Source organism: Nematostella vectensis, chromosome 4, assembly GCF_932526225.1.
Source record: "Nematostella vectensis chromosome 4, jaNemVect1.1, whole genome shotgun sequence".
NCBI lineage: Eukaryota > Metazoa > Cnidaria > Anthozoa > Actiniaria > Edwardsiidae > Nematostella > Nematostella vectensis.
In genome coordinates, this window is record NC_064037.1 from 10,632,832 (window position 1) to 10,658,387 (window position 25,556).

General features: G+C 38.0%; 2 protein-coding genes across 2 annotated transcripts; one reads left to right on the top strand and one right to left on the bottom strand.

Annotated features, from left to right (window-relative positions):
- The first annotated feature begins 99 nt into the window (after positions 1 to 99).
- On the top strand, positions 100 to 25,500 carry LOC116618970. Its single transcript, XM_032383226.2, has 17 exons — positions 100 to 482; positions 1,230 to 1,626; positions 2,217 to 2,501; positions 3,014 to 3,143; positions 3,237 to 3,410; positions 3,562 to 3,645; positions 4,832 to 5,014; positions 5,890 to 5,967; positions 6,039 to 6,228; positions 15,567 to 15,789; positions 16,317 to 16,447; positions 17,044 to 17,150; positions 17,328 to 17,430; positions 17,860 to 18,002; positions 22,946 to 23,038; positions 23,551 to 23,635; positions 24,498 to 25,500. Exons 1-17 carry the CDS (start codon positions 147 to 149, stop codon positions 24,621 to 24,623), a joined length of 2,868 nt encoding a protein of 955 aa, XP_032239117.2. The 5' UTR covers positions 100 to 146; the 3' UTR covers positions 24,624 to 25,500.
- LOC5513684 (cationic amino acid transporter 4) lies at positions 18,022 to 21,464 on the bottom strand. Its single transcript, XM_032383227.2, has 3 exons — positions 20,099 to 21,464; positions 19,117 to 19,786; positions 18,022 to 19,027 (listed from the first exon to the last, which is right to left on the bottom strand). Exons 1-3 carry the CDS (start codon positions 21,161 to 21,163, stop codon positions 18,711 to 18,713), a joined length of 2,052 nt encoding a protein of 683 aa, XP_032239118.1. The 5' UTR covers positions 21,164 to 21,464; the 3' UTR covers positions 18,022 to 18,710.
- Positions 25,501 to 25,556: the final 56 nt, after the last annotated feature.

The following is a 25,556-nucleotide window of genomic DNA, read 5'->3' on the forward strand; positions in this document are numbered from 1 at the left end:
CCAATCAGATAGCGGACTAAACGGTAATACACCAGGGAGGGGAGGTTAAAAATGTATAAAAAGAAAAAGCAATTTCCTCTTGATACCACTAATTATTTTCACATATTGCTACCAAATCTAACTGGTATGAAATACAGGCCTGATATATGTTAGCCAGACTGGTAAAAACGTCATTGCGTGATAGCAAAATAATAACACTATTGAATATTTTACCCCTCCCTAGCAAGATTGAAGGTGAAAAATTTGTAAACATGGCTGATTTGTGTTCATCAATCCACGTTCCGGCTTCAGCTCCTAAAAACGACGATTTCCCGGTGGTTTCTTTGCGAGTTCGACTTGTGGTGAAGAGCATCAAAGAAGAAAAAGTATTGCTGGAGAAATGTAAGCGAGATGGGGACTGGCATCTCCCCGATGTTTGTGTGAAAGAAGGCGAAATGCTCGTCACAGCAATTGATCGATGGTTCCTGTTTCATTCTCAGCTGGTATGTGAACTCTTTGTAGTGATCAGATAAGATGTATTCCTGCTAATACATTTAAACTCTGGCTGGAAAAATCAAATTATTGAGATTTTAACATTTTGATGTTGTGCTATTGCTATTCGCATCTGAATGACATCTGAATGACAACTCAAAGAAGAATGTGTTCTACTTCTCAAAGAAGAATGTGTTCTACCTCGCATTCTGTTCAAAACAATATGAACTCGTCTTCGACAACATTCCAATACAGATCAGTTGATGCTGAGTATTATGTCCTTACACAACTCATGAAGCGTTTATATATTAAACAGAGATATCCTCCTTGTCCTTATTCTCTACCTTGGGTCCAGTGGGGAAATTTGGATTTCCCAAAAAGTTTTTCAAAGTCTCAGACAATAGATTGTTACAGAAATTAAGAAAGGGGACCCCGATTCTTTTTTCTTTAATTGATTTCCTTTTAGTTCTTCATTATTTTATGCAAAAATCTCTGAAAATAGCCAGGGTACGGCCAGCTCAACCCATCCCTAGATAGGCCCATGAAATAGGCAGATCGGTGTCGACTTGAGGATCGACCAGATTTCTACCGAAAACAATGAGGCTTTTGACAAATCAACTTTGTTTTCATGGATCCAGAAAGTTTTTTTTTTTTTTGCATACTCTCAACAACAAGCAAATAACAAAAATCTTGATGTTTAAATCGTCTTTTATATTGTTGTACAACTGATTCTCTGATACAGATTATTTTGATTTTAGAACCTCAGCAGCATAAAAAACCAGGGGATCTTGACAATCCAAAGAGATTCAACAAGAAACAGAAAACTCTCTTTTGTTTTCTTGGTAACCTACCATGACAATGACAATTATTCTCTGGATGAGACCAAGAAGACTGATAACTATGAGGTTGGTATGCCTGGTGGTCATGTGACTGGTACAAGTACCAGTGGCAAAAAAGGGCATCCTTGTGAGCTGCCTGATGGTCACATGACTGGTAAAACAAGTAACAATGGCAAGGAAGAGCATTCATGTGAGCTGTGTAGTGGACGAAGGGAGAAGGCCAGCTTGAACTGGTTTACTTTGAGGGATATCATTGAGAGTGAACAGGAGGTTCATCATGAATACAGGCATCTGATCTACAAAGCTTTGGAAACAGGTAAAAAATAATGTTAACTACAGAAAAGGTTCATGAGCCAACATGAAAGGTTCATGAGCCAACATGTCATGAGCCAACAAAAGAAAACAACAATTAACATCATCACTGAGTAAATACTCAATTTCAACAAAAAGACAAACCAATAGGGGGCCCATCACTCTCAGTTTTATGTCATGGGATAAACATGGAAGAATCTGGAAAATAAAGAACTAACCAAACTTTTTATGAAGATTTTAACAAATAATTGCATTTTAGACATTCTTATTAAGTATTGACCCCTTATGCACAAGCCTGTCTAATCAATTTTTTTTATTCAGCCACCTTCACCCCCTTTATTTTTGTAGCCTTAAAAGGCTACTAAGTTACATCGGCTCGGCCAAAATATGGAACTGCCCTGTGTTGGTTGAAGGGGAATTGTAGCCCCTTTATTGTAAAGTTGTTGGAATAATATGGAAATGATTCTAGAAAAAAAAAGTTCTCCATTTCTGAATCCTGGATTTTCTCCCCTTCTTCCCCTTAACCCCTTCCTCTTCCAGTTGAACTTTGTCAATTCAGTTGCCACTTACTAATCTTAGTATATGAATATACAGAGCCACAAACAATCCCTCTGGGTTTTCTTGAAGAAGTGATGCCAGAGAAAACCAACCGAAAACCTCCAGAAAAACAGCCTGCTCCCATTCATCAGCGACTGACTTCAGTTATCAGAAAGAATCCTTTGTCTTTAGAGCATTGTGAGCGCAAGCCTCGCTCTTCTACAACATTGATGGCTATTTCTGAGGAGACAATGAAAAACCACCAAGAGAATGAAATCCTATCTAGTGTAGAAGAGAGCTCTTATCGCAAGCTAGTTGATGCTGCACATTTTGGTAAACTTGGTGAGTTTACTTGTACCTCAAAATCTCACTTGCGTCAATTTTTGTAAGCAGCTCAGCATCCAACCACATTGCTAGGACACGCCCTTGAACACCGCCTCCCTCCCTCATTGTAGTCAAAATTGAGTCTGTTCTTATTAAAGAATCAAAATAAACAGATACAAAATATCTATAGGTGCAAAATATCTGTATGTGCAAACGGACACTCATATGGCAACATGTAGTATATAGCATCTGCATCAAAATACAATTTGCAAGGTGCTAGCCCCACACACTGCATAGCTAAATTTGTGTGAATAGACCAAACACAGCTGTGATTGGCTTGGGAGACCACAAGATAATCATTCAAATCGTTCACAACATTGCATCTCATAGTATCCTGGCAATGCTAAGTGGCTGAGCAAGGCTGAGTGGCACAAACTTAACCTATGTTTTTCTCCCAAAAAGGCATTGAATTATGTAGCAATTTAAAGGATGGCACTCCTAATTCAGAAGCAAGTCTTGTTTCATTACAGAGCAAGAGTTTATCAGAAAAGTGTTCCACAAGTATGTCAGTCCTGATGCGTCAGGCTTAAATTGTGAGCAGTTTACTTCACTGATGTCAGAACTTGGTATAGCACCTCAAAAGGCTACCGACTTCTTCAGGTACAGTTATAACTCCAGATTGTGTTGCAATGATTCATCTCAAAAGCATGACTTGCAATAGTTAAAATAATCTTTGTGATGTGTGTTCACTAGGGCATTTGACACTGAGAAGGAAGGCTCAGTGAACTACAAGAGGATACTTCATGGCCTAGCAGCTATGGAACCAATCACTCCCCATGGAGGGCCTTCAGGAGAGCTGCGATGCCGCTACATATTTTATTACTATAACAAGGAAAAGCCTGGGCTGTTGAACTATAATGAGTTTAGGTTAGTTGATACAATAGGCTGCTATTCGGTAAAATGATCAATCAAGAATATCATATACTTTGAGGGTATTTACTGTCTCATTGGCTGTTAAACAAGTTTTGTTTAGCCATGTCGTGGGACAAAGCTTTACTTGGATTGCCTGCTTTCACAGGTCCCTGGTTAGAGACATTCGCCTGGCTAAAGGAAAGAGCATTTCAGATAAAGATGTGGACGAGGAAGCAAGAAATAGTGCTACGTATGTGATATGCATGTTACAACAGTAATTAGAGATACAACTGCATGATGGTACTCCTGTGGTGTGATTTATGAGCAGTATCATGACCTTGCATGACACACTGTGACAAGACATGGCGCGACTCACTTTGACAAGACATGGCGTGACTCACTTTGACAAGACATGTCGTGACTCACTTTGACAAGACATGGCGTGACTCACTTTGACAAGACATGGCGTGACTCACTTTGACAAGAAATGGTGTGACAAGACATAACGTGACACTGTGACAAGACATGAAGTGACATGCTGTGACAAGACATGGCATGACTCACTTTGACAAGAAATGGTGTGACAAGACATGACGTGACACTGTGACAAGACATGGCGTGACACACTGTGACAAGACATGACGTGACATACTGTGAAAAGATATGACGTGACACACTCTGAAAAAACATGACGTGACACACTGTGACAAGACATGACGTGACAGGCTGTGACAAGTCATGCAGTGATATACTGTGACCAGACATGACGTGACATGCTGTGACAAGATATGACGTGACACACTCTGACAAAACATAAGGTGACACTCTGTGATGACCGACTGGGCCATAAAGTAATATGACGTGACACACTGTGACAAAGCATGATGCGTCAAACTGTGACAAGAGATGATGTGACAAGACATGACATAACACACTGTGACAAGAAATGTGACACACTGTAGGTATTATATACAGTACTTACCTGCTAATAAGAACCTAGCTTTTTCCAGGTAAGCCTAAACAGGGTCTTATTTAAATAGTACTATTTTAAATTTTAGTTTTTTTAAAGAATAAAGTTAATATACTAATGGCTGTAGGGTATCTAGATTGATGAAATGTTAATACTGGACATTATAGAATACATGTTTTAGTTTACTGCTTAATAATCATGATTTTAATCATTGCTGGGAGATCTTTTAAATAAGAACCTGTTTCAAATTTTAGGCTAACAGATTCTTTAATTCTAGGTTCTTATAAGCGGGTAAGTACTGTATATGATATGACACACATGTGATATGATACACATAGGAGTCATATGTAAAAAGGTAATTTAATTTTTTAAAAATCCCACAGCAGCAAAGGAAGTGTTCCCACACGCTGTGAACCTCCCCCACACATACACGCCTGGCCTGATGTATGTTTGTTATTGTTCTTAGTTTGTTTGGTGATGAAGTGAAAGATGCCTTGCCTCTGGTTGACTTCCTTGAGTCTGTTGGGAGCCTAAAATTCCGTGGTACTTCCACTTTATTCCGTCTACCTCAATCTATCGTCAAGCTCGCACAAGAGGATCTTTTCAAGGGTTTGGTCGGCAGTGAGTCTAATGATGGTGCAGTCAAATGGTAAGTAGAACAAGACTAGTAAAAAAGGACTGTGAAGATGGGATCTGTTTTGAACCTTAAAGCTGCTATATTAGGGTCTTGGTAAAGGTAAATTTGACACCACTGTTTCGTTTTGTGGTTTTTGCAAAACCTGTATCAATAGTTCTTAAAATTTGTTTTTGCAAAAAAATTTTTTCCATAAATCGCAATCTAAGACGGCTAAAATGGGCCTTTGCTGTTTCCTGTGTCCTGTGAACTCACGGAAAATCTTTGACTTTTCTAGCGTTTTATTTTGAGTCGAGAACTCGAGCTTGTCGGGCGTAACCTCGCGACGGGTTTTAAGATATCGCCTTCAAATTTTCGGGATCTGATAGATAATTATGCCATGTCATAAGGTGTGTGTGTCGATTTTCGACTGAAGATCGCTTTTATAGCACTTTTCGTGTCCAAATTTTGCCAAAAATGAGAGTTCCAACTTTGATTCGTGATATTTTTTTCACAGTGTCAAATAACAAAAAGTCCTCACACACTTTAATAGATCATCTATCTGTCATTGAGATGCAATTACGTGCAAGTGCATGCGCAATAATGCGAAGGTGCATTACGCTCTAGAGTAAACTCCGTACTTTTGAGTTTGAGGCCTCAAAACGTAAACACAGAATTAGCTATTGCAAAAATAAAACTTTCATGAGATAATTCAATCTTTTATCTTTTATTTGATATATAGTTTGTACATGTAGTGAAAATTGCGGCGCGAGAATATTTTTTTCCGCGGACACGTCGTTTACCTTTACCGAGACCTTAAATGGCCCATGCGTAATTTGCTGCAGTCGGCATATCTAAATGTGGTCTGCATTGTCACATTCATCTACAGTTTAAGTTCTTTATTTCTCCAGGGGCAAAAAGCGAAAGAGTGTTAGCAGCGAATTCGAAGAGACTTGCATGGACTTGGTTGATAAGGGATTTCCTACTGAGTAAGTGTTTCCCTCCCCTCCCCCTTTTTTCTATTCGTTTCATCAAAGGCTAAATCCACTTGTCTCTCTAGTGTTATGCAGAAACCGTCATACGACCTTGCCATTCACTCCGTCAAAGTTAGACGCAGTGGCATGCTGAGTGACGTGAGTGCATTATGGGACATGCGCGATACCGAGGCTATCAGTGGTAGCACAGCGGTTCATCTAGAAGGGAAGAGGTACAACATAGCTAGGATGCCCTCTGTCAACACGTTCAACAAGGTACGGACACACGACAGGTATGGACACACAATTCAGCAAGGTACGGACACACGACAGGCAGAACACACAATTCAGCAAGGTACGGAAACACGACAGGTATGGACACACAATTCAGCAAGGTACGAACACACGACAGGTATGACACACAATTCAGCATGTTATGAACACACAACAGGTATAAACACACAATTCAACAAGGTACGGACACACGACAGGCAAAAAACACAGCATATTCAACAATGTATAAACACACGACAGCTTAGTACAACATAGCAAGGATACTTACTGTCAGCATTTTCAACATGGCATGGACACGCAACAAGTTTAACAAGGAAAACACAACATATTCAGCAAGGCATTAACACACAACATATTCAACAAGGTATGAACAAACGACATATTTAGCAAGGTATAAACACACAACATATTCAGCAAGGTAAAAATACAACATATGCAACATGGTATAAACACACAACATATTCAACAAGATATAAACACACAAAATATTCAACAAGGTATAAACACACATGTTCAACAAGGTATTAACACACAACATATTCAACAAGGTATAAACACAAAACATATTCAGCAAGGTATAAACACACAACATATCCAGCAAGGTATACACACAACATATTCAGTAAGGTATATAAGCAAACAACATATTCACCAAGGTATAAACACACAACATATTTAGCAAGCTATATTAGCACACAACATATTCACCAAGGTATAAACACATAACATATTTACCAAGGTATAAACACACAACATATTCACCAAGGTATATAAGCACACAACATATTCACCAAGGTATAAACACACAACATATTCACCAAGGTATATAAGCACACAACATATTCACCAAGGTATAAGCACACAACATATTCACCAAGGTATAAACACACAACATATTCACCAAGGTATAAACACACAACATATTCACCAAGGTATAAACACACAACATATTCACCAAGGTATAAACACATAACATATTTACCAAGGTATAAACACACAACATATTCACCAAGGTATATAAGCACACAACATATTTACCAAGGTATAAACACACAACATATTCACCAAGGTATAAACACACAACATATTCACCAAGGTATAAGCACACAACATATTCACCAAGGTATAAACACACAACATATTCACCAAGGTATAAACACACAACATATTCACCAAGGTATAAACACACAACATATTCACCAAGGTATAAACACATAACATATTTACCAAGGTATAAACACACAACATATTCACCAAGGTATATAAGCACACAACATATTTACCAAGGTATAAACACACAACATATTCACCAAGGTATAAACACACAACATATTCACCAAGGTATAAGCACACAACATATTCAGCAAGGCATTAACACACAACATATTCAACAAGGTATGAACAAACGACATATTTAGCAAGGTATAAACACACAACATATTCAGCAAGGTAAAAATACAACATATGCAACATGGTATAAACACACAACATATTCAACAAGATATAAACACACAAAATATTCAACAAGGTATAAACACACATGTTCAACAAGGTATTAACACACAACATATTCAACAAGGTATAAACACAAAACATATTCAGCAAGGTATAAACACACAACATATCCAGCAAGGTATACACACAACATATTCAGTAAGGTATATAAGCAAACAACATATTCACCAAGGTATAAACACACAACATATTTAGCAAGCTATATTAGCACACAACATATTCACCAAGGTATAAACACATAACATATTTACCAAGGTATAAACACACAACATATTCACCAAGGTATATAAGCACACAACATATTTACCAAGGTATAAACACACAACATATTCACCAAGGTATATAAGCACACAACATATTCACCAAGGTATAAGCACACAACATATTCACCAAGGTATAAACACACAACATATTCACCAAGGTATAAACACACAACATATTCACCAAGGTATAAACACACAACATATTCACCAAGGTATAAACACATAACATATTTACCAAGGTATAAACACACAACATATTCACCAAGGTATATAAGCACACAACATATTTACCAAGGTATAAACACACAACATATTCACCAAGGTATAAACACACAACATATTCACCAAGGTATAAGCACACAACATATTCACCAAGGTATAAACACACAACATATTCACCAAGGTATAAACACACAACATATTCACCAAGGTATAAACACACAACATATTCACCAAGGTATAAACACACAACATATTCACCAAGGTATAAACACATAACATATTTACCAAGGTATAAACACACAACATATTCACCAAGGTATATAAGCACACAACATATTTACCAAGGTATAAACACACAACATATTCACCAAGGTATAAACACATAACATATTTACCAAGGTATAAACACACAACATATTCACCAAGGTATATAAGCACACAACATATTTACCAAGGTATAAACACACAACATATTCACCAAGGTATAAACACACAACATATTCACCAAGGTATAAGCACACAACATATTCACCAAGGTATAAACACACAACATATTCACCAAGGTATAAACACACAACATATTCACCAAGGTATAAACACACAACATATTCACCAAGGTATAAACACACAACATATTCACCAAGGTATAAACACATAACATATTTACCAAGGTATAAACACACAACATATTCACCAAGGTATATAAGCACACAACATATTTACCAAGGTATAAACACACAACATATTCACCAAGGTATAAACACACAACATATTCACCAAGGTATAAGCACACAACATATTCACCAAGGTATATAAGCACACAACATATTTACCAAGGTATAAACACACAACATATTCACCAAGGTATATAAGCACACAACATATTCACCAAGGTATAAGCACACAACATATTCACCAAGGTATAAACACACAACATATTCACCAAGGTATAAACACACAACATATTCACCAAGGTATAAACACACAACATATTCACCAAGGTATATAAGCACACAACATATTTACCAAGGTATAAACACACAACATATTCACCAAGGTATATAAGCACACAACATATTCACCAAGGTATAAGCACACAACATATTCACCAAGGTATAAACACAACATATTCACCAAGGTATAAACACACAACATATTCACCAAGGTATAAACACACAACATATTCACCAAGGTATAAACACATAACATATTTACCAAGGTATAAACACACAACATATTCACCAAGGTATATAAGCACACAACATATTTACCAAGGTATAAACACACAACATATTCACCAAGGTATAAACACACAACATATTCACCAAGGTATAAGCACACAACATATTCACCAAGGTATAAACACACAACATATTCACCAAGGTATAAACACACAACATATTCACCAAGGTATAAACACACAACATATTCACCAAGGTATAAACACACAACATATTCACCAAGGTATAAACACATAACATATTTACCAAGGTATAAACACACAACATATTCACCAAGGTATATAAGCACACAACATATTTACCAAGGTATAAACACACAACATATTCACCAAGGTATAAACACACAACATATTCACCAAGGTATAAGCACACAACATATTCAGCAAGGCATTAACACACAACATATTCAACAAGGTATGAACAAACGACATATTTAGCAAGGTATAAACACACAACATATTCAGCAAGGTAAAAATACAACATATGCAACATGGTATAAACACACAACATATTCAACAAGATATAAACACACAAAATATTCAACAAGGTATAAACACACATGTTCAACAAGGTATTAACACACAACATATTCAACAAGGTATAAACACAAAACATATTCAGCAAGGTATAAACACACAACATATCCAGCAAGGTATACACACAACATATTCAGTAAGGTATATAAGCAAACAACATATTCACCAAGGTATAAACACACAACATATTTAGCAAGCTATATTAGCACACAACATATTCACCAAGGTATAAACACATAACATATTTACCAAGGTATAAACACACAACATATTCACCAAGGTATATAAGCACACAACATATTCACCAAGGTATAAACACACAACATATTCACCAAGGTATATAAGCACACAACATATTCACCAAGGTATAAGCACACAACATATTCACCAAGGTATAAACACACAACATATCCAGCAAGGTATACACACAACATATTCAACAAGATATAAACACACAACATATTCACCAAGGTATAAACACATAACATATTTACCAAGGTATAAACACACAACATATTCACCAAGTTATATAAGCACACAACATATTTACCAAGGTATAAACACACAACATATTCACCAAGGTATAAACACACAACATATTCACCAAGGTATAAACACACAACATATTCACCAAGGTATAAACACATAACATATTTACCAAGGTATAAACACACAACATATTCACCAAGGTATATAAGCACACAACATATTTACCAAGGTATAAACACACAACATATTCACCAAGGTATAAACACACAACATATTCACCAAGGTATAAGCACACAACATATTCAGCAAGGCATTAACACACAACATATTCAACAAGGTATGAACAAACGACATATTTAGCAAGGTATAAACACACAACATATTCAGCAAGGTAAAAATACAACATATGCAACATGGTATAAACACACAACATATTCAACAAGATATAAACACACAAAATATTCAACAAGGTATAAACACACATGTTCAACAAGGTATTAACACACAACATATTCAACAAGGTATAAACACAAAACATATTCAGCAAGGTATAAACACACAACATATCCAGCAAGGTATACACACAACATATTCAGTAAGGTATATAAGCAAACAACATATTCACCAAGGTATAAACACACAACATATTTAGCAAGCTATATTAGCACACAACATATTCACCAAGGTATAAACACATAACATATTTACCAAGGTATAAACACACAACATATTCACCAAGGTATATAAGCACACAACATATTTACCAAGGTATAAACACACAACATATTCACCAAGGTATATAAGCACACAACATATTCACCAAGGTATAAGCACACAACATATTCACCAAGGTATAAACACACAACATATTCACCAAGGTATAAACACACAACATATTCACCAAGGTATAAACACACAACATATTCACCAAGGTATAAACACATAACATATTTACCAAGGTATAAACACACAACATATTCACCAAGGTATATAAGCACACAACATATTTACCAAGGTATAAACACACAACATATTCACCAAGGTATAAACACACAACATATTCACCAAGGTATAAGCACACAACATATTCACCAAGGTATAAACACACAACATATTCACCAAGGTATAAACACACAACATATTCACCAAGGTATAAACACACAACATATTCACCAAGGTATAAACACATAACATATTTACCAAGGTATAAACACACAACATATTCACCAAGGTATATAAGCACACAACATATTTACCAAGGTATAAACACACAACATATTCACCAAGGTATAAACACACAACATATTCACCAAGGTATAAGCACACAACATATTCAGCAAGGCATTAACACACAACATATTCAACAAGGTATGAACAAACGACATATTTAGCAAGGTATAAACACACAACATATTCAGCAAGGTAAAAATACAACATATGCAACATGGTATAAACACACAACATATTCAACAAGATATAAACACACAAAATATTCAACAAGGTATAAACACACATGTTCAACAAGGTATTAACACACAACATATTCAACAAGGTATAAACACAAAACATATTCAGCAAGGTATAAACACACAACATATCCAGCAAGGTATACACACAACATATTCAGTAAGGTATATAAGCAAACAACATATTCACCAAGGTATAAACACACAACATATTTAGCAAGCTATATTAGCACACAACATATTCACCAAGGTATAAACACATAACATATTTACCAAGGTATAAACACACAACATATTCACCAAGGTATATAAGCACACAACATATTCACCAAGGTATAAACACACAACATATTCACCAAGGTATATAAGCACACAACATATTCACCAAGGTATAAGCACACAACATATTCACCAAGGTATAAACACACAACATATCCAGCAAGGTATACACACAACATATTCAACAAGATATAAACACACAAAATATTCAACAAGGTATAAACACACATGTTCAACAAGGTATTAACACACAACATATTCAACAAGGTATAAACACAAAACATATTCAGCAAGGTATAAACACACAACATATCCAGCAAGGTATACACACAACATATTCAGTAAGGTATATAAGCAAACAACATATTCACCAAGGTATAAACACACAACATATTTAGCAAGCTATATTAGCACACAACATATTCACCAAGGTATAAACACATAACATATTTACCAAGGTATAAACACACAACATATTCACCAAGGTATATAAGCACACAACATATTCACCAAGGTATAAACACACAACATATTCACCAAGGTATATAAGCACACAACATATTCACCAAGGTATAAGCACACAACATATTCAACAAGATATAAACACACAAAATATTCACCAAGGTATAAACACACATGTTCAACAAGGTATTAACACACAACATATTCACCAAGGTATAAACACATAACATATTTACCAAGGTATAAACACACAACATATTCACCAAGGTATATAAGCACACAACATATTTACCAAGGTATAAACACACAACATATTCACCAAGGTATAAACACACAACATATTCACCAAGGTATAAGCACACAACATATTCACCAAGGTATAAACACACAACATATTCACCAAGGTATAAACACACAACATATTCACCAAGGTATAAACACACAACATATTCACCAAGGTATAAACACATAACATATTTACCAAGGTATAAACACACAACATATTCACCAAGGTATATAAGCACACAACATATTTACCAAGGTATAAACACACAACATATTCACCAAGGTATAAACACACAACATATTCACCAAGGTATAAGCACACAACATATTCAGCAAGGCATTAACACACAACATATTCAACAAGGTATGAACAAACGACATATTTAGCAAGGTATAAACACACAACATATTCAGCAAGGTAAAAATACAACATATGCAACATGGTATAAACACACAACATATTCAACAAGATATAAACACACAAAATATTCAACAAGGTATAAACACACATGTTCAACAAGGTATTAACACACAACATATTCAACAAGGTATAAACACAAAACATATTCAGCAAGGTATAAACACACAACATATCCAGCAAGGTATACACACAACATATTCAGTAAGGTATATAAGCAAACAACATATTCACCAAGGTATAAACACACAACATATTTAGCAAGCTATATTAGCACACAACATATTCACCAAGGTATAAACACATAACATATTTACCAAGGTATAAACACACAACATATTCACCAAGGTATATAAGCACACAACATATTTACCAAGGTATAAACACACAACATATTCACCAAGGTATATAAGCACACAACATATTCACCAAGGTATAAGCACACAACATATTCACCAAGGTATAAACACACAACATATTCACCAAGGTATAAACACACAACATATTCACCAAGGTATAAACACACAACATATTCACCAAGGTATAAACACATAACATATTTACCAAGGTATAAACACACAACATATTCACCAAGGTATATAAGCACACAACATATTTACCAAGGTATAAACACACAACATATTCACCAAGGTATAAACACACAACATATTCACCAAGGTATAAGCACACAACATATTCACCAAGGTATAAACACACAACATATTCACCAAGGTATAAACACACAACATATTCACCAAGGTATAAACACACAACATATTCACCAAGGTATAAACACATAACATATTTACCAAGGTATAAACACACAACATATTCACCAAGGTATATAAGCACACAACATATTTACCAAGGTATAAACACACAACATATTCACCAAGGTATAAACACACAACATATTCACCAAGGTATAAGCACACAACATATTCAGCAAGGCATTAACACACAACATATTCAACAAGGTATGAACAAACGACATATTTAGCAAGGTATAAACACACAACATATTCAGCAAGGTAAAAATACAACATATGCAACATGGTATAAACACACAACATATTCAACAAGATATAAACACACAAAATATTCAACAAGGTATAAACACACATGTTCAACAAGGTATTAACACACAACATATTCAACAAGGTATAAACACAAAACATATTCAGCAAGGTATAAACACACAACATATCCAGCAAGGTATACACACAACATATTCAGTAAGGTATATAAGCAAACAACATATTCACCAAGGTATAAACACACAACATATTTAGCAAGCTATATTAGCACACAACATATTCACCAAGGTATAAACACATAACATATTTACCAAGGTATAAACACACAACATATTCACCAAGGTATATAAGCACACAACATATTCACCAAGGTATAAACACACAACATATTCACCAAGGTATATAAGCACACAACATATTCACCAAGGTATAAGCACACAACATATTCACCAAGGTATAAACACACAACATATTCACCAAGGTATAAACACACAACATATTCACCAAGGTATAAACACACAACATATTCACCAAGGTATAAACACATAACATATTTACCAAGGTATAAACACACAACATATTCACCAAGGTATATAAGCACACAACATATTTACCAAGGTATAAACACACAACATATTCACCAAGGTATAAACACACAACATATTCGGCATCAAGTAGGAGCGCTGTATACAACGCTTTCACCAAAGAATAATTTTATACATTTACACAATTCATTTCAATCACATATTATGTTCTTATTGGCTTAATTCTCAAAACTTTCACTGAAAACACGGTATATTGTGCGTCGAGCTGTAAACACATTTTATTTCATTATGATGATGTTATTAGTTCAACTTCAAACGAGTCAAAAGAGCAGAATAAGAACAAGAATAAGAACAACTACTTCCTCCAGTATCCGTTTTGTCATCACTTCGGAAAGAAAAGGGGCATGCGGACATTCTTATGTACTCTCAGCATCTTGGATGTGATCATGCTTTGTTCAGTATCCTGAAACAAAGAAAATAACTATGAAAATACATTTGCATTCACGAGTTGGCTCACTGGGCCTTTGATTTATACAATTGCTCTCTTTATTCTGTTCCATAGCAATCGGACGCAAATCAGATGCTTGCCGCCTTGCGCTACTTTGAACGTCCCATTAAGTCTAGCGCAGCCACCAAGCTGGGGGCTGGTAAGGAGGGCTTCGCGTGGGGCGTGGTCGAAATGGGGGCGCTGGCCAACTGCCTGTTGTCGGTGTGCCGCAGCCTAAGGGAGGTCGTGATGGAGGAACCAAGAATGCTTCGAGTGCAGTCTCCTGTCTACGTTCTAGGTACATATTCAAAACTTCGACAGATGTCAGAAAATGGTAAACTGGAATAACAACAACAAAAACAGCATCAACAAGAAGATATCAACAAAACAACAGCATCAAGTGACACAACTGTTATTTATTACATATATTATTAAAATTATATTTGTATGCTTATCATTTGTTTTACTGCAGTAGGTATTACTCCTAATGGTCACCCGCGAACTAAGTAAAAGTCATGCGCTTCATTACTTAAGTTACAAGGTTCGGGTCCCAACTCGGTTCAGGGCAGGCTTGGCTTGATATGTCTTATTTTGTTAAACAGGTTAATTAATTAGTGCATATGCCAAATGGAAGAAAATATACGCATACTAATTATCGTATCGCATGTTGAAATCAAGCGAAGAGAGGATTTTGTGGGTTTATTACCATCTAGCCTGACAAAGCCTGTTATTTCTGCACTTGCAACGGGCATATACATGATCAGACACTTGCGTTGAATTGATTGTGAAAATGCCTTCTCATGTCTTCTCATGTCATCCCTTTAGGGGATCTGCATGGGAACTTCCGTGATCTCGTGTGCTTCGAGAAGTTATTATGGCGGATGGGCCCAGTCCTTACTCCGTCAAACTTCCTCTTCCTTGGTGACTACGTTGACCGCGGGGAGAATGGGGTCGAGGTGAGTAGGTGGTTTTGGATATCTGAGGTCGATGTTTTAACATCGCTAAAATCTTTCTGTTACCTCCTAAACAATGCTTCTTCTCTGAGCACGGCGTTTCCCTGGATCAGGCTATTTTTAGACGCGCGCGCAAAAACGGGCTGCGTTGACGTTTGTCGCGCGCGCGAGTGACGTGAGGATGCACGCGCAAATTGCAGTTAGGAAGAATATATTTTTATCCATCATCCGTCGGTTTTGTTAGTTTACCAAAAACATTGCAAGCAAGAATTTGAAGTCGTAGGCATAGTTGGATTCATATTGAAGAAGAGATCAACGAAATTCAAAGTACCGAAGACAGAAGATAGTTTTTTGTCTGAGACTGCGCGTGCAGTTGAGCTCAGCCAAAACGTCGCATCTGATTGGCTAATCCCCGCGTCTAAAAATAGCCTGATCCTAGGAAACGCCGTGACACCTATGTAGTACCAGAATGTGGGGAAGTTGATTGCCCCTACTTATGAGCCCCTGAGCAATCTATGCTAAGCTCGGTTATTTTATTTAATCTTTGGTGTATATTAACATTGTGATTAACCCTCCCCCCCCCCCAACCCCTCTCCCAGGTCGTCGCGTACCTCTTCTCTCAGAAGCTGCTGGCGCCCACGAAGTTCTTCCTTATTCGCGGGAACCACGAGTACAGAACAATCCAAAAGCTATTCACATTCAAACGGTAAGCCGATGGCGGAAGTGTATCACGTAGGTTAATTTTAGTGAAATTTCTTTATGCGATTTATTTCAGGGAGAGCTATGCCATGCCTATTATGATTAATTTCAGGGATTGTCACGCCCTGTCCTTTGTAGTTTATTTCACTCAGGATCACGCCATGCCCTTTTTGGTTTAATCCAGGGAGTGTCACGCCAAGTTTGGTGACGAGGTGGGACAGGAAGTGTGGAAAGCAATCAACTCTGTGTTTGACGTCCTTCCACTCGCTGCAACCATTGACGATAAGGTTAGTAGATATAGCTTGCGTCAGTCTGGGTCAGTAAAAGTCAAGGTCATATAGAAAGAAAAGTCAAGGTCAATAGACACAGAGACTGAGAGACCCAAGTCAACAAACAAGATCAACGTCAATCTGGGTCAGTAAAAGTGAAGGTCATATAAAAAGAGAGTCAAGGTCATATAGGCAATGACAAGGTCAATAAACGAAGAGGTCCAGGTCAATAGACAGGACCCGTGTCAATCTGGGTCAGTAAAAGTCAAGGTCATATAGACAAATGTTGTCTCATATCAAGAAATTCGAGGCCCGGAACGATTTTTTCCTTTTAAATTTTCTTTTTAAGTAGCAATTGTTGGTATTTAGTAATAGTCTCATTTCTACGTTCTTTTTACCACGTATAAAGTTGTCACTGATTGTTCTCTCGCTATGTTTTTGCCTCAGGTGTTCTGTGTTCATGGCGGTATTCCTATGCCTTCCCATGGCAGCGGACTCCTCAAGGCCATTGACGAAGTCCCAGTTCTCTTAGATGAACCCGAGAAACAAAATGAGCTGGCCTGGGAGCTAATGTGGGGTGACCCCTTGAGGTATTAATCAAGTCAACAGTAATGCTATTGATTTATTGGTTTATTGCACATGACAGGATAAACCACGAATCTTTAACAAACAATAGTAAACAACATTTTATATCTTGAATTCTTACTTCAGCTCTTACTTCATTTGTTCAAAGTAATTGCTAGTATGGGAATTAAAAAATTGGTTCCAGGTTTATACTTCATAGGGAATGGAAAATGCGCCTGACACTCGGCTAGTCTGATTTCCTTAATGTTGTCCCAGCCGTATCAGCCATTTTTTTTTTAAATATAAGTTCACACGATCAGGGCAGCTTTATCTATAGACAACCGACGTCTGATCATCCAGGTCTTGTTTAAACGTCTGACGAGTGTTGCGACCATGTGGAAGCTTGTCGAATTCGCACGATCAGGGCAGCTATATCTAAGACAACCGACTTCTATCTTGATTGTCCAGGTCTTGTTTAAACGTTGAACAAGTGTTACGACCATATGAAGCTTGTCGACTGTAAAGAACTCATCAAATGTTATTTGCTTGTTTATTCATCATCTCATTTTGTTACACTGCAAAAAAGAATTCCTCTTGAAAATTGTGATAAACTAGATGTTGACACGTTCTCTCGGCGTTACTTTTTATCTATTATTATTATCTATTGTCTTCCATTCAATGGATTTATCTATCCAATCTCAAACGCAAATTCAAATTCTCTATACAACTTTCAGTCAGTTTTCATCTGCTTTTTCTTTTAATGGCGGACCCTTTAGTCCATTGGTATTGGGCAACCTCCTTTTGGGGGAACGATCCTCATCACTTGTGATCATTGTTGACTGGAATCCTTCGTCCTCGCTATTGTTGCTAGAGATTGGCGTGAAATCCTCGCTACTCGGCCAGGTTCGCTTGCCGTGATCCCGCGTGGCACCCGTATCGTCCCGCGCGTCACGGGTCGGTGGTGTAAGGGTGAGAAGAAACTGTTTGAGCTTGTCCTCGTCATCATCCTCTTCACTATGATGCAAGCCGTACATGAAGTAGACAGTCATTCCTGGAAGATTTGTTACAAAAAAAAGGGTTCAAAAAATTGTCTAGAACGGTTAGTGGCTATAAAATTGACTTTACTAAAGCGGGCATTACCTATAAACGTCCAGGCAGTGAAGCTAGCCCAGGTCAGCTTAGACAGGTTGGTCAGTAGATATTCATTAATAACTACACTGCTGATGGGTATTAGAGGCACGCATGGTACGTGATACCGAGGTCTTGGTGTTCGCCGAGGCTGCAGGAGTATCATCACAACAGACACCAACGCGACGAACAGAAAAACACACGACACCACGATCACATAAGGATTCTTCTCTCGCATGTACATGAGGCCTGCCGAGGGGCTCACGGTCAGGCAGAAGCCAAACGCGCCAACGACTAGGCAGGCAGTACTGAGGCAAGCCGTGTGGTACGTATCCTGCGTGGGCTGGCGGCTGTCACTCTGCTCATGCAAAGTGTCTATCGGCGCGTATCGACCAGAGGAGTGGCGCTCTGTTTCTCCTTTGCAGCGAAAGCAAAACTCGGCGAACTTCCGCCAGCAGCTCGGCTCTTCGGTCGCGTTACTCGCGGTGGATGTTTTCCTAGAGAGAAACTCGTGCTCGCGTGGTTCAGCCGGTTTGTGTCGCTCTAGGAGTACTGAAATGGCGATGGCGATGTATGCGAGCATTGTACCTATAGAGAGCATCTCCACAAGGTTGCTGGTGTTGACGAAGAGCGAGACTGACGCCGCGGTAAGACCGCAGAATAACACGCCGCGAACTGGCACCTGCGGAGAATATCCAGACACACACACCCTAGATCTAGTAATTGTTGTAAATGTCATGTGCGCCGGGTAGCATTATAGTGTTTAAGGGAAGAGGAATATGGTTACCTTTGTGAATTGTTGTGATGAAGACGGACGGTAATAGCAACAATGCTAAATATTAACGATGATACCAAGTATATTATTGCTCGCTTGCTAGCTCGCTAGCTCGCTCCCTCACAAACCCACCCACCCACTAACACTCACTCACCCAACCACTCATTTTTTCATTCATTGTATTCATTTTGTTTTTATTTCCCATTTTCTCGTGCTTACCTGCGTTGCGTAGCTAATTTTGTTGAAAAATTTGATCATGAGTCCGTCTCTTGACATGGCGTAGAGAATGCGCGGCCCTGAGAACAAATACGCGAGTAGACTTAAAGCCATAGCAGACATCCCGCCTACCGCCACAAAGTATTTGCCAATTGGGAACCCTTCGTCTGCGAAGGCTTGTGGGAGGGCGATCTCAGGCGAAAGCTGCTTGTAGGGTATCATTAGAGTCAAAATTCCTGCGGTTAGAAGGTACATGGCTATGCCCAGATACGTACTGATGTTACAAGCTTTGGGGATGGAGTGTTTGGGATTGATCGCCTCTTCACTCGCCGTATTCAAGGTGTCGAACCCCAGATATGCAAAATACGAACTTGCCGCGCCAGACATTATCCCGTAAAATCCATACGGCGCAAAGTTTCCTTTAGTCCAGTTCTTAGTATCGACGAAGTACACGCCCGATAGCACTACGAAGACCACCACAAAGACGTTGATGAGCATAGCGACGCGTATGAACCCCGCCGATCGATTCGCACCGAACGACGCAAGGGTCGTAAAGATCATAACAATTGCAAATGCTACGAAGTCAGGAAACGGTAGCAGACCCGTGATTTGCCAGTTTGAAATGTTATCAGTAAAGAATTTGTAAATCCTTCCACCGGAGATGGAGTTCAGAAAGCGACTGGACTCGTGGCCCAGAAGAGCCGCAGCTATTATGTTTTCTAAAATCAAATTCCAGCCGACTATAAATGCCCAAATCTCCCCCATCGCAAAATACGTGTATGTATAGGACGAGCCCGTTTTCGAGATTCTCGATCCAAACTCTGCATAACAGAGTGATGATAAGCATACTGGAATAGCACCAATCAGTAGAGATATCACGATGGCTGGACCGGCTGTCGAGCGGGCGATTTCGCCCGTTGCAATGTACAACCCGGCGCCCAACATGGAACCCACGCCGAGTAGAGTCAAGTCCAAGGCGTTCAGACATCGATGAAGTATTGTCTCTACATGGAATATATCCTTGGTTTTACGGCGTACCAGGAGTCTTAGATATCCGATGCAGCTCATTGTAGGATAGAACCAGATGAATCTTGATAAAAGAAAGGCTGAGAAGAAAAAACTTCACTCGATTTCACGGTTCAAAACATTGGCAAATAAATGCCAACAAAGTCCGCCAAACTTTAAGTCATGATTAACTGGATACAATATCTAGTGGCCATCGATGAACCTGTTGGTTTCCTAAATTAAAATCTCATCCTTAGATTGGGTTTTAAAAACTGTCGTGCCAATTTTGAGCATTAACTTCTCCTTAAGATGTCGTTTCTCTTTCACTGATATGACACGAATGAGTATTAGGCACATGAATATTCAGTTCTATTCTTCGCTTGAAGTCACTTTACAAACTCAAACAAAGCCTTCATGCTTCAATGAGGTTTTAGCATAGCGTCACTGTATAAATCAATTCCCGTTTTAGAGCAGGATACATGAGTCTAAGACCATAGCACATGAGGGTTTCTTTTACCTTTGATTTAATTCTTCATATTACGTTAATTTTTAATCTACCTTTGGATGCTTTAATAACATTTTGTAAATTTCTTGTGTTTAAAAGCATAGCTAAATTAGAATTAAAATTATATTACCAAATTTGGCTTCATCACTTATTTATGTGATTAAATTGTGTTGATAGAAAAGTTTCTAGAACAAATGTGGGTGTAAGTGCACACAAACACCTTTGTTTCACTTATTCCTTCAAGTTACAAACTCACTTTCCAATTCCTCAATAATTTATTTAAAGGTAGAAAAGGGTTATCACATTTTAATTACACGTCTGTAATAGACTGAGATGGATTTTTAATAAGCAATCAAATTATTGACAAACTAACTCAGAATCTTATTTTTGTAAGAAGGTAAGATATACCTCGGTATGATATAATCATACTCTCTTGAATTTTATCTTTCTTTTCTTTGTTGATTTTGAGGTGAATAATCTCAATTGATAATTTTCTCGATATAAATAATATCATGTTAATCTAGAAGCTTTTGCATAAAATCGCAGTGGTTGTTACGATCTTCGCCATCGCTTGTAGTTTTAAAAATTGGGGTTAATTTATAACCAAAATAAAGCCAAGTATATGTTAAAATAATATGTAGAATCAACCCTAATCCTTGTTATCTAGTTACAAAAAGTGGAAATTCTTATAGTTTTGCCGTATAGCGTAATTCCCTGAATCTAACGGTCATTTTAAGCGTCTGTTTACACGCTTCCCTGGCTGTGCGTACAGCGCGACCAGTCTCACTCCCTAATTTTCGAATTAAAAAAAAAAAACTAAGCAAAATGTAAACAGTCGTTTATAGTTCCATGCCTATTCAGTTTACTTTTCATGACGAAAGACCGCGTCACGGCCATCCGATATATATTTGTACTACAGCTCCTGTCAAGTTGACACTTTTATATATTGATAGTGTATAAATACCATCCCAAGTATCTCCTAGTCCAAAAAATAATTATTGAGTAAAAATTTAAACAAACACAAGAGGCTACCAGGTTTTCTTAGCACCTATATTTCAACTTCATTCATCACTTATCGGTCCTAAATACATTTCGGCTTGCTTCAATGAATCTTTTTATAAATATCAATCTTCAATTCCATTTTACTATCCTGGAGGTTTGACTCTAAAGCAAGTGAACAGGCGAGAAAATGGAGCAGAACACCTCGGGCAACTCGAATTTCCATAACTCAAATTAAGGTCGAATCACTATGTTTGAATCTCTCAAGGTCGACACGATGTGATTGTGAGGAAAGCGACACTATGTGATTGTGAGTGTTATTTTTTAATGTTATTGTTTAGGGGACAGGATACAACACCAGAACTGGAAAAAGAAATGTCCGAACATGATGGCTTTGTGCACAACAAGCGTCGCGGGACAGCACATGTCTTCAGGTGAGACCATGTACAAACACACACAGGTCCAGGGGGTGTGGCACTGAGGGCACGTGCCCTCCCCCACCCCCCCCCCCCTCCTTACCACCCCCAATATTTTCAAAAATTTAAGAAAATAATGATCTCATCTAGGTCATAAGAAAATGGCCAGTAGGGGCGTGGCTGTGCCCCAATATTTTCTTAATGTTTCTGTATCGTGCCCCCCTCCCCCATACCAATAATTCGAGACCTACTAGAGCTTAAAGCTCTGGTACATCGTTATACAATTAATGGCCTTAATTGCCTTGGCGGTAATTTCGAATGCCAGTTATATCAATCCAAATCAACATTTACCATGAAAATACACAGCATACAGCCTTTCGTTAATGTTTAAAATCTATAGAAATGATGTCAATAAGAAAGGCGTAATGTCCATGGGCCCCTTCTGGGTAAAGCCTCTAAAACAGAATTTCTGAAAACCTCGTGTTTTTATGGCATCTTATGTTTGTGATATGATTGTGTGCTAATTGTAGTGCGCATGCGCTGGACGCATTCCTCGAGAGGAATGATCTTTCTCACGTGATCAGAGCACACGAAGTGCAGCAAGCCGGCTTCCAGGTCAGTCTGACGGTCGTTATGCAAGTTTTTGTGTTGTATATCGTATACACCCATTTTAAATAAGGGTACAATTTGCGAGTGACTCAAAGAATCCATTTCCATCGACTTATTCAAGCAAGAAACTGAGAAACATTCAACAAATATCATTTAGAAAAGTATCACACTTCAGTCTTGGATGCGGTAATTTTAAATTTTTCTTGGAAACAAATTTATTTAATTTATTTTCAATTGAGAGCAACTTCAGAATACCCGTCCACTGTGGAGCCACGTTACTGCCGTGGTCCGCAGTCCGTGGTCCGCAGTCCGCGGTCTGCTGTGAAGCCGTCTGTACATATTTATAGAACGAAATATCAAATAATAACTCTAAGTAATCTAAGTCACTGCTACAGTGGTCCGCAGTCGTCCGTGGTCCGCTGTGAAGCCGTCTTTGCATATTTATAGAACGAAGTATTAAATGATAACTCTAAATAATCTAAGTCACCGCTACCGTGGTCCGCTGTCCTCAGTCCGCTGTGGAACCGTCTGTGCATATTTATAGAACGAAGTATTAAATTATAAATCTAACTGATAATTCATTGCTACCGTGGTCCGCGGTCCGCAGTGAAGCCGCTTTGCATATTGATGACTACTAAGTCTTTGACTGCGGACCGCGAACCAACATAACATATCCGTTTATAATTTAATTGTGCAATGATGGATACTTTATATTGAGTAGTTCTGGACTGCGGACCGCGGACCGATAAAATTTAGAGGCCTTAAAATGTGGACGGGTATTCTGAAGTTTAGCCTTCAATTGTAAACAATAACAAAGGAGTGGTTGACCGACATTCTTTAATCTTCTTTTCTCCATGGTCCTTTCAAGGTACAGCAAAACGGAAGACTGCTGACCGTGTTTTCGTCATCCGGGTATTGTGGTGGAGCTAACGAGGCAGCCTGCATCCTTGCCGATCGTAGCAGACTGCGCACAATCCGTCTGGACACCAGCTGACCAGGGGCTGAAGGCGCTAGTTACAAGATGGTTCACTAAATACCCTGCTACTAGGAAATGAATGTTGGGTTGAAAACAAAATAAAACTTTCCGATACTTTGCTATCATTCCTGCAAGGCCAAACACTTTAGATCGCTCGTTCGCTTGCTCAAAGAAACTTGTTTGCAACATATCGTTTGCATTAACGTTTCACATTTGTTGCGTTTTCCAAATCGACTGGCTACAGTTTAAATCGCGCCACAAGAACACCCATTTTCGGGATACCGGATCAACGAACTCTTGAACATCGATATTATGATATATATTTATGCTCTTTTGGTTCTAATACATAATGCCAAATGGAAGGTGAGGTATCGAAAAACTCCACGAGCCTCTTCATATTTCTGCTGGGTGCCCGAAAATATAGATTAACCTTGCGACAAGTTTACTTATCTTTATTCTTATTACACATTGAAAAAATAGGTAGGCAGTTGGTCTTAGAACTATCATTCGATGTCATTCGGCCGTTGCACTGTATCTTGAAATAGGTCTAACACATTAACTTGACCATCAGGCACGTTTGCATATGACACCTTACACTGCGCACACCCTCAGGTCACGCGCCATCGTGTTCTATTTCCACTCTGTTGGATCAGTTCTTATGGCAAAACCTGTGCTTGGACTTAAACTCCGTATTAGATTTTCATTGATCTTTTATTGAACCAGTGGATTATAAGTGGTATGGGAGCAATCGTCTATAATATTATTGTTCTGTTTCCATCATCCGTCAGTTTAGTTTTTTAGCCAAAAGAATTGCAAGCTAGAATTCAAAGTCATATGGACATTGGTGTATGGATTTATATTGAGGAAGAAAATAATTAAATGCTCCCTTCCCGGCTCTTGTTGTTAGTTATAATGGTAAATCAGAGTACAACGTCATTCAGACAAAGTTTA

Excerpts from the sequence above, each read along its gene's own strand:
- LOC116618970 (XM_032383226.2), top strand. The coding sequence starts at position 147 with ATGTTAGCCAGACTGGTAAAAACGTCATTGCGTGATAGCAAAATAATA. Across the intron at positions 483-1,229 it reads TCCTGTTTCATTCTCAGCTG|AACCTCAGCAGCATAAAAAA; the intron begins GTATGTGAACTC and ends TTTTGATTTTAG. Across the intron at positions 15,790-16,316 it reads GTCTCCTGTCTACGTTCTAG|GGGATCTGCATGGGAACTTC; the intron begins GTACATATTCAA and ends TCATCCCTTTAG.
- LOC5513684 (XM_032383227.2), bottom strand. The coding sequence starts at position 21,163 with ATGAGCTGCATCGGATATCTAAGACTCCTGGTACGCCGTAAAACCAAG. Across the intron at positions 19,787-20,098 it reads AAATTAGCTACGCAACGCAG|GTGCCAGTTCGCGGCGTGTT; the intron begins GTAAGCACGAGA and ends TATTCTCCGCAG. Across the intron at positions 19,028-19,116 it reads CACTGCCTGGACGTTTATAG|GAATGACTGTCTACTTCATG; the intron begins GTAATGCCCGCT and ends CAAATCTTCCAG.